The 13866-nt window shown below is 35.8% G+C and overlaps 1 protein-coding gene across 4 annotated transcripts in view; it reads left to right on the top strand.

Annotated features, from left to right (window-relative positions):
• MRPL42 (mitochondrial ribosomal protein L42) overlaps nucleotides 1-13866 on the top strand; it is a 45008-nt gene that overhangs the window by 17251 nt on the left and 13891 nt on the right. For all 4 annotated transcript variants that reach the window (XM_055336559.1, XM_055336558.1, XM_055336560.1 and 1 more), the window contains exons 3-5: nucleotides 4923-4986; nucleotides 6923-7007; nucleotides 11710-11873. In XM_055336559.1, coding sequence (XP_055192534.1) covers nucleotides 4923-4986; nucleotides 6923-7007; nucleotides 11710-11873 — 313 coding nt within the window. The remainder of the gene's footprint in view (nucleotides 1-4922; nucleotides 4987-6922; nucleotides 7008-11709; nucleotides 11874-13866) is intronic.

The following is a 13866-nucleotide window of genomic DNA, read 5'->3' as shown; positions in this document are numbered from 1 at the left end:
TACAGAGTAAAAGGTGTGGACCGAAAAGATTTTCTGTATAGAGCACTAGTGGGATTTAGCTGAGGGCAAGTGAGGGATTGACAAAGAGGAATTTTCTCTGGTTTGAATCACTTACATTTACTAAGTTTTCACATACTATTTTTTTTAGTTTTTAAAATTATCAAGTAAAGGCCAAATTTACAATTCCATCTTATAAAAATCATTGGTAATATTTTGGATTTCAGTAGGTATTTTCTATGTAGTTAGCCATATAAAAGTATATATGTTTATATTTAATATAAAATATATTTAATATATCATAATATGTAAAATAGTTATGATTTATAGAGGCCCTTGACTGGCTCAGTTGGCAGAACATGCAGCTCTCAGTATCGGGGTCATGAATTCAATCCTCCATTGAGCATGGCACCTACTTTTAAAAAAAATTTATAGTTTATGCAATATATAATTTGTACCTTTCTTTTTTAAAAAAAAAATATTTTATTTTATTTTATTCATGAGAGACACAGAGAGAGACAGAGACATAGGCAGAGGGAGAAGCAGGCTCCATGTAGGGATCTCGACACGGGACTTGATCCTGGGACTCCAGGACCACACCCTGGGCCAAAGGCAGGCATCAAACCGCTGAGCCACCCAGGCACCCTGTACCTTTCTTTTCTAAAGAAATGTACATGGTCTAATATTTTCTTCAAAGCCTACTGACACATTTGATAGTCAAAACATTGACCTATATAAATAAATTAGTAAAATCTTATTTCCCAACCTGTCTTGCTTTCGCTGTCCCTTCCTCTGTGAACTCCCTCCTTCCATTTCTGAAGCAGGTATGGTTAGAGTATTATAATAAGTTTACTTTTTCTTCTTTAGCTATGCTAGCCTACTTTTTTTTCATATCTCTGGCTGACCTTAATCTCTTAATGTTTCCTATTGCCATTTGTAATTGAATGTTTATTGAGTTAGGGGAAAAGAGTTAAAGACAAAGGTAAAAAGTATAATTAAAAGTATGATTAACCAAGTAAATGGAGGAGGAGATTGCTGAGAGACTTTGGGTATAAACTAAAATCAGGGAATGTCTGGGTAACTCAGGCAGTTAAACACCCAACTCTTGATTTCGGCTTAGGTCATGATCTCAGGGATGTGAGAGTGAGCCCTGCATCGGGCTCTGTGCTGAGTGTGGAGCCTAAAGATTCTGTCTCTCCTCCCCCTCCTTTCTGTCTCTCTCTCTCTCTCCCTCCTAAAAAAAAAAAAAAAATCAATGAAAACAAAACAAAGCAATAGTCTGTTCTTGATTACTTAGGAGAGCATTTTTTGTTGAGAATTGGGAGAGAGACTTATGCTGCTTGTTCTCCTTTTTGCCCTGACTAGAACCCAGCCTCAAGGCTGATGGTAAATCATACCTAATCTATTTTTCCCTAGTCCATGTCCTGAAATAGCTATTATCCCTCACAGAGATTAATCTGAAAACTAGTTAATCTGCCCCTGGATAAGTGAAAATTATCTATGTATACTTTACCTACTAGATTATAAATTTGTAGTGTCTAATTTATTTTAGTTTCTTCAGTACCTCTCATACATGGTAGGTGATAAATAAATGTTTGTGAACTGACTTGAATGGATTGGAGTTGTCAAAATATCTAGTTAACTAAATTATTTTAGATTATGCCAGAAAATTTTTCCATTATTAATCATCCTAATATTCAGTGACTGCCTAACTTCTTTCATCCTGAAGTCCCTTATTCTCCACAAGTTCTATCATTACTATTATTGAAGGGAAAGTGTTATTATTGATATTTATATGAAAAGGAAGAACATTAAGATTAGAGCGAAAGCAAAACCATGATTAAGGGAGAAAGTTCAGTGAGCAAAAATAAGAAGACCTCCTTTATGCCAAAAGGAACATTTATTTTTTTAAAGATTTAATTTATTTTTTTTTTGAGAGAGAAAAAGCATGAGCATGAGCCAGAGAAGAGGGAAAAGAAGAAGCAGAAGCAGACTCTGTGCTGATGTGGGACTCAGTCCCAGGACCCTAGGATTATGACCTGAGCTGAAAGCAGATGCCGTTTGAGTCACCAGGTCCCCCAATTCTAATTATATTTAAAACCTCTGATATTTACCACATTTAGAGTTTCTCTTTTGATAAAATGACATATGAATATTTCTAATTGTACTAATTGTGAGGAAGTTAGCATTTTAGAGGCAGTTCAGCCATCACTTTTTTATTAGTAGCCACCGTAGGAGACAGAGTAATGATCAAGATGTGGTTTCTGGCCTTAAAAGAACTTAACATTTGTAGGTGAAACAGACATCCATGGAAATAAGAAATATCTGGATTATGACATAGAATGTAATGTATGTCATGAGAGTACAAACAGATGTCTGCGTAAATACAGGGTAGAAATTTAACAGTTTCTTGTTGAACTGAAATACTGTTCTCTTGAGTTTTCCTTTTTTTTTTTTAAAAAAAAGATTTTATTTATTTATTCATGAGAGACGTTGAGAGAGAGAGGCAGAGACACAGGCAAAGGGAGAAGCAGGCTCCATGCAGGGAGCCGGATGTGGGGCTCAATCCCTGGTCTCCAGGATCACGCCCTGGGCCGAAGGCGGCGCTAAACCACTGTACCACCTAGGCTGCCCGAATTTTCCTTCCTGCCTGTTTTAAAATCACTTAATTCTGTGTGTCCTGCCTCTGCCACCCAACCCTCTTTCTTTAAGTGAATTGCGTATCACCTAGCTGGTTTATATTCAGAGAATACAAACTTCTTTTAATATTAATTTGTACACACTTGGGCAGCCCAGGTGGCTCAGCAGTTTAGCGCTGCTTTTGACCCAGGGCATGATCCTGGAGATCCGGGATTGAGTCCCGCGTCGGGCTCCCTGCATGGAGCCTGCTTCTCCCTCTGCCTGTGTCTCTGTGTCTCTCATGAATGAATAAATAAATTCTTTAAAAAAAAATATTAATTTGTACATACTTAAGAAGATCCCCAACAGGGTCAATAAAATAAAAGAATCGTAAATGGTTTTAACATTATCATCTGATTTGTCTTGTTGAATACTCCTCTGTATTAGCACAGATAATTGAAAATCAAATCTTTTGAGAGATGAAGTTAAAATTCTTTTTTTTTTTTAAGATTTTATTTATTTATTCATAGAGACACACAGGGCGGGGGTGGGGGGAGAGAGAGAGAGGCAGAGGGAGAAGCAGGCCACATGCAGGGAGCCCGATGTGGGACTCGATCCTGGGTCTCCAGGATCACACCCCAGGCTGCGGGCGGCACTAAACCGCTGCGCCACTGGGGCTGCCCTGAAGTTAAATGTCTAATTCTTTATATTATCTTACATCCACAGAATTTTGGGATTGACATTGTTGAGCAATCTTTTATGATAAAAGAGTTTTGTTAAGGCATTTTTTATGTTTGGAGTAAGACTTTATGTTTAGACCTCTATATGCAGTCCTTGGGAAAAGGAGGAGTATACAAAGATAGAAAATAAGTCTTATATTTTTGATACATATAAATAACTGATGCAGGAAAAAAAAAAAAGACCACAAAGAAGGTAGTGATGTCAAATGAACCATCAGTTGGGGCATGTGTAGAATAGACCACTCTTTTCTCTGTGATGGGAATTGTGGGGCAGGGAGGGGAAAAAAGAATTTCATGGAAGAGTAGCATTTGACTTTGAAGGATGAGTGGTATTTGAACAAAGTGGGGATTGCATTCCTACTGAGAAGCAAGAGGCTCAGTTGAGAGAAGTTGATCCTTGGCTTTAGCCAGCCTGTTCAGTAGTTCTCCTTATCCATAGGGAATATATTCCAAGATATCCAGTGGATGCTGGATACTGTGGATAGTACTGAACCCTATGTACACTGTGCTTTTTCCTATACATGTATACCTGTGATAAACGTAACAGACACAGTAAGAGATTAACTACCATAATTAATAATAAAATAGGACAATTCTAATAATATACTATAATAAAAATTATGTAAATAAGCTCTTTCTCAAAATACCTTATTGTTCTATACTCACCCTTGTGATAATGTGGGATAAAATGTCTGTGTGATGAGATGAAGCAAGGTGAATAACATAAGCATTGTGATATAGCATTACTACTACTGACCTGACACTATGTCAGAAGGAGGATCATCTGCTTTTTGACGGTGGTTGGTTCCCCTTGGGTAACTAAAACTGCAGAAAACAAAAACACAGATATGGGAGGACTACTCTTTTCAAAACCATTTTTAACTATACCGAGCTACATTTAAATTTTTTTTCTTTATATTTAAAAGAACACTTTCTCTGAACATAGGAGAAATTTAAACTTAAAGTAATTATGGCTCTTGAATTTGCAGGTATTCTAAAAAAGGAGAATATGGTTTGAAATGTGAGCATTTTGATTAAGAAGAGTTAAATTTGACAGTTTATTTTGTATTTCATCACTTAACACTTTCCCTTTGTGAACTGTACACTTGGTCTCACAAAAATATTTATTTTCACAAGTTTTTAGAATACCTAAATACTTCCCATATTTCTGTGGTCCTTAGCACTTATAAGTCTCTGCAAGAAACAATATACTCATCCCTACCAACTCCTGCTTATTCCTCCATCCTTTAGATACCTTAGACATCATCTTTACTGGAAAGGCTTTCTTAAACCTGTACAGTCCTATTTTGTAACCTATGTGCCCTTTCCCAATGCTTACCCATCCTAACAGGGCTTGTCATTTATATTGGAATTATTTGTTTATTTCTCATAAGACTTGTACCCTTTTTGAGAGCAAGGACTAGATCTTATTGAATTCCTGATCTCTAGCCCTGTTTCATAGTAGACACAATAAATAATGGTTGAATGAGTGAAACTAGCTTTACATTTATGCGAGAATGTATGTTCAAATTAACTAAATCCATTTTACTGCTTGGGTTTTTGCAGATGGAGCTTTATATTGTTTCTGTCATAAATCTACGTATTCTCCTCTACCAGATGACTATAATTGGTACGTATTTAAATTCAGTTGAAAAAAATAGTCTGTTAGTTGTATCTGAAATTATTTAATTTTATTTCTTGTTTTGGTATTTTCTGCATTCTTTTCTGATTATTCTTTCCTTAATTTTGTATTTAAAAATTATTTCAATGGCTTTATTTACACAGTATCTGGGCTCACAAATGTTTTAAATAAAAATCATTATCATTGTTTTTCAGTGAATCCTTAATTTGTTGTAAGACAGACATGCTGTTAGAAATGCTATCTTTTATCCCAAAGCATTCTTTAGCTTTTTGGAAAAGTTAATTAGTTTTTATAGGTTTTTCCTCTTCGGGTTCATATCTATTAGCTTAAGCAGTTATTTATCTTATCTTTTGTTTGACATTGAATAATCCTAAATTACAAATAATTTAATTCAGTCGCAACTTATTTGGTACTTATTTAATTCCAGTCCCTATGCTAAGAATAAGAACTAGGAATAACATATGAATGAGATGCCTTTCTTCTTATAGTAGAGTCTAATGTACAGAAACTGAAACATATTTTCTTAAGCTACATTGTTTTTATTCCAAATATTAGTAAAAATGTATTTTCTTCCCTTGACACTAGTTTTAATGTGAATTTTAAATGTATATTTAGTAAGAACTAAGATGATGGTGAAATTAAACTAGGTAATAGTAACACTTTCTTTCTTTTTTTTTTTTTTTTTTTTTTATAAATTAATTTTTATTGGTGTTCAATATAGTAACACTTTCTGAACCTGAAAAAATTGAGTCTTACAAGTGTCTTGTATTATGTAAAACTCCATTCTTCATAAAAAAATACCTGATAGGTCAAAGGTTCAATATAGCCATGTTATGCTATTTGATCTTAAAATCATGGTGAAACAACCTAATACCTTATCCCATGTTAGTTAAAATGCACTATTAGTGTTTAAGCTGATCTGGTTCAAATCTAGTTGGTATTGAAATCTTAGAAACTTAAATTTACAGACATCTAGAGAACCTGTAAGGTTAATGAAAGCCGTAAGTTGTGTTCCTTAGAACACACATGTATTTAAGTATAATAGTAGTTGCGGAGTCTTTGAAAAATAGTCATGGTTAGTTGATACCTGAATAAGATCCAGCCAGAGTATTCCTGGAAAAAATATTTAAAGAAGTATTGCCCAAAATGTGTTTATCTGAGGGATATTAATGGAGGGAAGAGATAGTATTCAGTAATTCCCAAATTTTGACTGCAGAACTCTTTTAATGGGAGGCTTCTTACTGCTGTACTGTTCTGCCAAAGACATTGGAGAAAGCATTTGATCTAGAAAAAGTTCTCAGCTGTAGTCTTTATGATTGGAAATTCAGGTGATCCTTTGCCTGGAAGATTATGTACCTTGCCGATCTTTAATTCTAATAATTCAACAAATTAATATAGTTCTTACAGCTTTTTGAAAGTAGTTTTTTTTTTTTTTTAATATTTTATTTATTAGAAAGAGCAGGGGTAGGAGGGGCAGGGGGAGAAGGAGATTCCTGCTGAGCAGGGATCCTGACTCTGGGCTCCATGCCAGGACCCCAAGATCATGACCTGAGGTGAAGGCAGACCCTTAACTGACTGGGCCACCGAGGCACCCCAAAGGTAGTTTCTAGATAAGGAAAAAAAGTTCTAATAATAGTGATGAGTAAACATGAAGATCCCTTCCAAAGATTTGGAAGTAGAGTCTATAAGTCTAAAAACAAATAGATAAAATAGTGAGTTATGCATTCATGGTCTGTTGTGGTAGTTAAGCTGATAAACTTTGTGAGACGGTCTGCGTTGTCTCCGATGATATGGGTACCAGGTTTGCTAATCCAGTGCCATACAATCTCTTATCCAGGGATTTATGATTAATTAATTTTGTCTCTAAGAAACTCATTCTGCCTTGAATACAGCATAACTCTGTTTCTAAAACATTCTTTTTTAGCAAAGTAGAGCTTGCTTTGACATCTGACGGCAGGACGATAGTATGCTACCACCCTTCTGTGGACATTCCATATGAGCATACAAAAGTATGTATGAGAAAAATTTCTTGTAATTTATAATTTGCTGTTAGAAATATTCACATTTCTTTCAGTATCCAAAGAGAGTAGAATTGTTTGGTTTCCTTTCTTTGGTTTCAATTTTTTGTTTTGTTTTGTTTTTATTTTACTATTTCCATTTTCTCATTTCGTTTTTCATCTTCTTTCTTTAAAGGCTTTTTTTTTTTTTTTTTTTTTTAAGGTTTTACTTATTTATTTGACAGAACACAGGCAGAGGGAGCAACAGGCAGAACAGGCTTCCCCCCTGTTCTTCAATTACATTAGGTAACTCCTACTTCAGGGCCTTTTGTAGTTCCTCCTGCTTTTGCCTGGAATGCTTTTCCCTCGGAGACCTCATAATTTATTTATTCCCTTTCTTTATTTGTTAACTAGTGAATGACTCCTGCATTTAAAGTAGTACTCCTGCCCCTAGACTCCTTCCTATTGTCTTTTCTGAATAGCTTGTCTCATTTCTGGCACAATAGACATTTTCTTGTTTTCCTGTCTATCTCCCACCACTAAAATGTAAGCTCCATGAGGACAGGGCTCTGTGTTTTGTTCTCTGCTACAACCTTAGCATCTGGAGTAACACTTTTACTTGTTAAGTGTACAATAAATATTTGTTGATTAAATGAATAAATTTGTTCCTACCTCTTTATACTTATGGCTTTTCTGTTTTAGGGCTAAGAGATATTCACATGGGGAAGCATGGAATTTTTTTTGTTTCTCAAGTAATAAATTGTAGATTGGGCTGCACAATAACATTCTTGAAAACATGTTACTCTTTTTTTTTTTTTTTTTAATTTTATTTATTTATTTATGATAGTCACAGAGGGAGAGAGAGAGAGGCGCAGAGACATAGGCAGAGGGAGAAGCAGGCTCCATGCACCGGGAGCCCGATGTGGGATTCGATCCTGGGTCTCTAGGATCGCGCCCTGGGCCAAAGGCAGGCGCCAAACCGCTGCGCCACCCAGGGATCCCAAAACATGTTACTCTTAGAAGTTAGAATACAGTATGTTCTTTATGAATCTAGATTTATAAATCTCATGCAAGTACTACATGACAGTAAGTAAAAACTTTCCAACATGACTTGAGTTGTAGTCTTGATTTTTTTCTTTTCTGAAAGAGGTATCTACAACTGCTACAACTCCAGTGGGCCCTTTGATTCTGTAGGCCTTGGAAAGCATACTACATACAGAGATCCTGCAAATATAGAAATACCTACTGAGACTGGCTTTAGGAAAGTTAGGATGATTTGCATCTTTGATTTTCTGGTAATTTGAATCTAAAACATACAGTTTTCCACAGATCCAGGTAAAAAGATCCTTCTTTTGCCAAGTATATATTTTATGAAAAGTACAAATATTCTAAAAGTGTTTTTCTAGAATTTAGGATTTCTAGTTTAGGAAAATAAACATATTATGCTAGGGGAAAAATAATGACTTGGAAAGATTAAAATGTAAGGACTAGACAGTTCTTTTTAGTGGCTGATTTAGTGGAAAATTTCAAAAGTAAAATTTTGAAAATTCTTAAGAGAAGCAAGGGAAATTCAGAATGACAATCTGAATGTTTTTTAAACATGACAGTTTTATTTTAGTTTTTCCTTTTTACTGAAATAGTCATGTATCCTTTCTTTGAAGTTTGATCAAGGAGATCAAAAACTACCTAAAAATCAATTCTGAGTCAGCCAGAGGCTCTTGGTTTAGACTTTGACGAATCCATTAATTCTGATGTCTTTTATCTATGTGCCAAGAAAAGAAGTATTTTTAATCCATACAAAGCAGAGAGAATTTGTGATATATTAGAATTGAGCCTGCTTGGGAATAGGGAGAGAAACAATGGAACATTTATGAATGCTTGAAAACAACTTTTGATAATACTATAAACATTTGATCTTTAGCAACAAGTATAGTGACCTAAAAGAGAGAAAACTATTAGAGGCTCTAATCCTGTGTTTGCTAGACCTCTGAGGGTCTGATAGTAACTTTCAAAGACACTAATTTTCTACTTTACATACAAGTGATGATCTTTTAAAATTAAATGTCTAAGGAAAACTTTTTTTTAAAATTTATATCACTTTTCTCCTGTTTGAGGCCTCAAAGAAATCTTAATAGCTACCTACCATTATTGAACTCTTAAGAGTGTGAGGGACAGCTAACCATACCATATATTATTATTTCATTTAATCTTCACCAAGCCCTTTTGGGTAGGTATTGTGCCTCTGACTTTACAGAAAGGGAAATTAAGAGCTTAAATAACTTGTCCAAGGTCCAGAACTAGTACATGACAGAATTAGAGACCAAAGCTCCAGTTCTTAACCTCTTTGTTGGGCAGCCCCTGTGGCGCAGCGGTTTGGTGCCGCCTGTAGCCCAGGGTATGATCCTGGAGACTAGGGATCGAGTCCCACATTGGGCTCCCTGCACAGAGCCTACTTCTCCCTCTGCCTGTTTCTCTGCCTGTCTCTCTCTCTGAATGAATAAATAAATAAATCTTTAAAAAAAAAAAAAACCTCTTTGTTATACTGCCTCCTCATTACCTCCCACACTAAGTATTTCGATTTACCTTGCATTGTTACTTTTAAGTCTGACTTTGAAGGTCTTTCATAATCTGGTTTCTCAAGATCCATTTTTAGAGTTTATCTCTTTATTGTGTGTTCTTTCCTACTTTCCTTTCTCATAATATTTGTTATCCCTTGTAGAATGCATTCTGCACTCAGTGACAAGGCTCTGACTGGGCTCTTTTTCTACCTATCACTAATACCTTTGTTACTTTGCAATTCTGTAGTACTAAGCCAGTTGTGGCACCTTCATGCACTTGTATATTGCTTCTTAAAGAAATTTTATTTTTTCATGTATATATGCCAAACAAATATAAGTATATCCTCTAATATTTAATAAAATGAGAGTATGTAGTAGTTGTCATTAATAGTGTATGAATGTAAAGACATTTATGTTTGAATTGTTTTCTTTCTGATTATAAATTCAGATTTTCATTGTAATATAATACACATATACGGTATTTGTAAAGCAGGACAATGTTACCACCTCATGTTACATATATTATTTAATAATTAAAATATATAGGACACTTGACTTTCTAAGACAGTGATTAATCTTAAAGGCTTTAATGAGCTAATTACTGATGGGAACATGTTATATTATTCAGATGTGTTGGGGAGGAGATGAGATTTTTAGTAGTTGATGTCTTTAGGTGAAAAAGTACTCAAGGGGATCCCTGGGTGGTGCAGCGGTTTGGCGCCTGCCTTTGGCCCAGGGCGCGATCCTGGAGACCCGGGATCAAGTCCCACGTCAGGCTCCCAGTGCATGGGGCCTGTTTCTCCCTCTGCCTATGTCTCTGCCTCTTTCTCTCTCTCTCTCTCTGTGTGACTATCATAAATAAATAAAAGTTAAAAAAAAAAAAAAGGAAAAAGTACTCAAGTTTTCAGAAAGCATCATTTGGTGACATTTCATTCACCTAAAATGAAAACATTGAAAATTTTTTAAAAAGTTTCCTTTGGGGGATCCCTGGGTGGCGCAGCGGTTTGGCGCCTGCCTTTGGCCCAGGGCACGATCCTGGAGACCCTGGATCGAATCCCACATCGGGCTCCCAGTGCATGGAGCCTGCTTCTCCCTCTGCCTATGTCTCTGCCTCTCTCTCTTTCTCTCTCTGTGACTATCATAAATAAATAAAAATTAAAAAAAAAAGTTTCCTTTGGATATAAGAATTACCAATTTCATTTTATCTCACTTTAATGATAAGCAAAGTTAGAGAACTGTAAACTTAAAAAAATTCTTTTTAAAGATTTTATTTATTTGAGAGAGAGCACGAGTGGGGGGGAAGGGCAGAGGGAGAAGCAGACTCCCCACTGAGCAGAAAGCCCAATGTGGAGCTCTATCCAAGGACCCCGGGATCATTACCTGAGCCCAAGGCAGATGCTTAACTGACTCAGCCATCCAGGTACCCTGAGACTGTAAACTTGTAAGTTAAAAAATAATGGGTACAGTTTATAGTTTTGGGAAATAGAAATTATTAACATAATAAGTACTTTATTATTGGGGGGAAATAACATTAAATAAGAACTTTATTGTTGGAAAAGAGACTGAAAACTTAATATGAGAGGGAAAGTACTTAGGATTCTTTTTTTTTTTATTTAGAGGAGGGAGAGTGAGAGGTTGGGGGAAAGAATCTTAAGCAGGCTCCATGCCCAGCGTGGAGCCTGATGCGAGGCTTGATCTTACAATCCTGAGATCATGACCTGAGCCAAGATCAAGAGTTGGATGTTTAACTAGCTGAGCCACCCAGGTACCCGTGTTTCTGATTCTTTTTTTTTTTTTTTTTTAATTTTTATTTATTTATGATAGTCATACACAGAGAGAGAGAGAGAGGCAGAGACACAGGCAGAGGGAGAAGCAGGCTCCATGCACCTGGAGCCTGACGTGGGATTCGATCCCGGGTCTCCAGGATCGCGCCCTGGGCCAAAGGCAGGCGCCAAACCGCTGCGCCACCCAGGGATCCCCGTGTTTCTGATTCTTTAATGAATAATGCAACTGAGTAAAATTCTGTTCTGAAAACTTACCCATCCTAAGGTACTATAATGAATTCTGGAGTGTGGTAATTGTTGTATTGTAAAGTCAATCAAATGCTGGCTAACATTCCTACATTTTGATGCTGTTCATTACTGATGATTTTGTAGCCTATCCCTCGGCCAGATCCTGTGTATAATAATGAAGAAACACATGACCAAGTGCTGAAAACCAGACTAGAAGAAAAAAATGAACACTTTGAGCAAGGACTCATGATAGAACAACTTAGCAAAATGTTCTTTACTACTAAGCACCGTTGGTATCCTCGTGGACAGTAAGTTCAATTTTCTTTGACTCCCACTTGACAACTAAAAGAACATGTAACTTTTCCTCAATGGAGGTTATATTCCTCATGGGGAAGTTAACACCCAATATGATCACCTACTAAATTGTATTTTTAAGTGTACAAATAGTGTAGCCAAAATGAAATAGTACTTCTTTTTTCTTTTATTTTAGTGGGGAAATTTAACCAAAGCTTTCAGGGAATTTTATAAGAATTCTTGAAAATTTTTCTATTCTGTGATATAGTCATTTAGTGTATTGTTTTTATTCATCCTCCTGCCAAATATTGATCTTGTTCTTAGCCCATTTATCCAGTTATTTAACAGACTTCAGGTTATTGTTATAAAAAATGGGGTACAGCAAATGATTGTGCAGTGTATATTGTTCTCAGCTCTTTTAGAAACTAGTTGCCTCTGTTGGTACTCATATTTTATTACAGGAAGACTTACCTCTTATCTGACTCTGGCTTTAATTATTTTTCTTCTTTTAATTCTTCTTTCTTTTATATCTGTCTTATTCCCTACCAGAAATGAAAGATGACTATTTTTAATCGTTTATGTTTGAGCAGACTTTGTTCTTACTCAGTCAACCAGTAACTAAGCTCTTGGCTGGCACATTTCATGGCAGGACATGCTTATGGAATTAATGACCATACATTCATCCACCTGCTCTACTAAGTGTTGGGAGATAGAAAGTACAGTCCTTGTTTATAAGTTGTTTATAGTCAAGGAGAGAAGATAATACAGTAAATAAACAAAATCAAGTGACTGAGCCTTGAGAATGGTTAGGAGTTAGCCATGGGGAAAACAGAAAAGGCTCCGCAGGTAGAGAGAACAGGTTATCAGAGTATGCTGGGGAAATTACAAGTAGGTCAGCTGGGATGGGACCCAGACTATGAGGAGGGAGTGAAGGGAGGGTCTTAATGAAGGATTTTGTGTTGTCCTGAGGTTTGATTTTACTTTCATTGTGAAATTTTAGGAAAAGTTAATACATTTGAAAAATCATAAAGTGAGTTCTGTACTTAAGATACATGGAAGGTGTATATGGAAAGGTGATATATGGAAAGTTTGGAGTCAGGGGGACCTGCTTGGAAACTATTTAGTCTAGGTGAAGTTTATTGAAGATGTAAATGAGAGGACCAATAATGAGAATAGAAAGGGGGAAAATAAAAGAAAGGACTGTGATAAAAGGAGAAAATAAAAGAAGAAAGAAGGAAAAGAGAATTTTAATTAACAGCAGTAGGTCACTGACTAGGTGTGGGAAGAGACAGGCAGCCTCTCAAGTTTCAGACGGAGGTGTTTGGGTGGATGATGGTGCCGTTCATACATGTGGGGAAACAGGTTTGACAGGACTATGAACCCATTATTGGTCATGTTAAGTCTGAAGTGTCAGTGGATCCATATGGTGAGGAGCAATTTTGAAAGCATATGGATGTATGGATCTGGAGCCTGGTTTACCTATGTAGTTTCTTTTTAGAAGTACTCCCTTCCTTATCCTTGCTTAAAATAGAGATTCTTCAGGGTTCTAGCCTCATACTTCATGTTCTCCTGAAATTCATTGTAAGAGTTTTAATTACATTCATTATATAGATGACATACAACTTGCTTCATTATACATTTTTTATTCCTTGGTCTTATTCCCAGTATCATCGTCCTTAGAAATTTCAAAATAGGTATCTGTCCAAAGTTTTAAATTCATTGAAACAAAAGCATAGGTCTTTTTCTGTTTCAAAAAAAACTCCTCCTTTAATAATTCTTCTATAATAAAAGTGGTATTTCTTTTTTTTTTTTAAGTGGTATTTCTGTAGCAATTTTCCAGGAATATTATCTGCAGTTTTTTGGCTACCATGTCTTTTAATTCCTGCTACTATTTTATATCCTCTTCTTTGATTTTTCTTTCTTATTTAGTGCCCACTTTGTTTATGTATATGCTCTCTGGGTTTTTTCCTGTCTCTATGATTATAATTCAGGGTATATGGAAACAAA

The sequence above is a fragment of the Nyctereutes procyonoides genome, unplaced genomic scaffold, assembly GCF_905146905.1.
Source record: "Nyctereutes procyonoides isolate TBG_1078 unplaced genomic scaffold, NYPRO_anot_genome, whole genome shotgun sequence".
Taxonomy (NCBI): domain Eukaryota; kingdom Metazoa; phylum Chordata; class Mammalia; order Carnivora; family Canidae; genus Nyctereutes; species Nyctereutes procyonoides.
The sequence above is the reverse complement of the archived record's forward strand: the minus strand, read 5'-3'. Positions and strand labels throughout refer to the sequence as shown.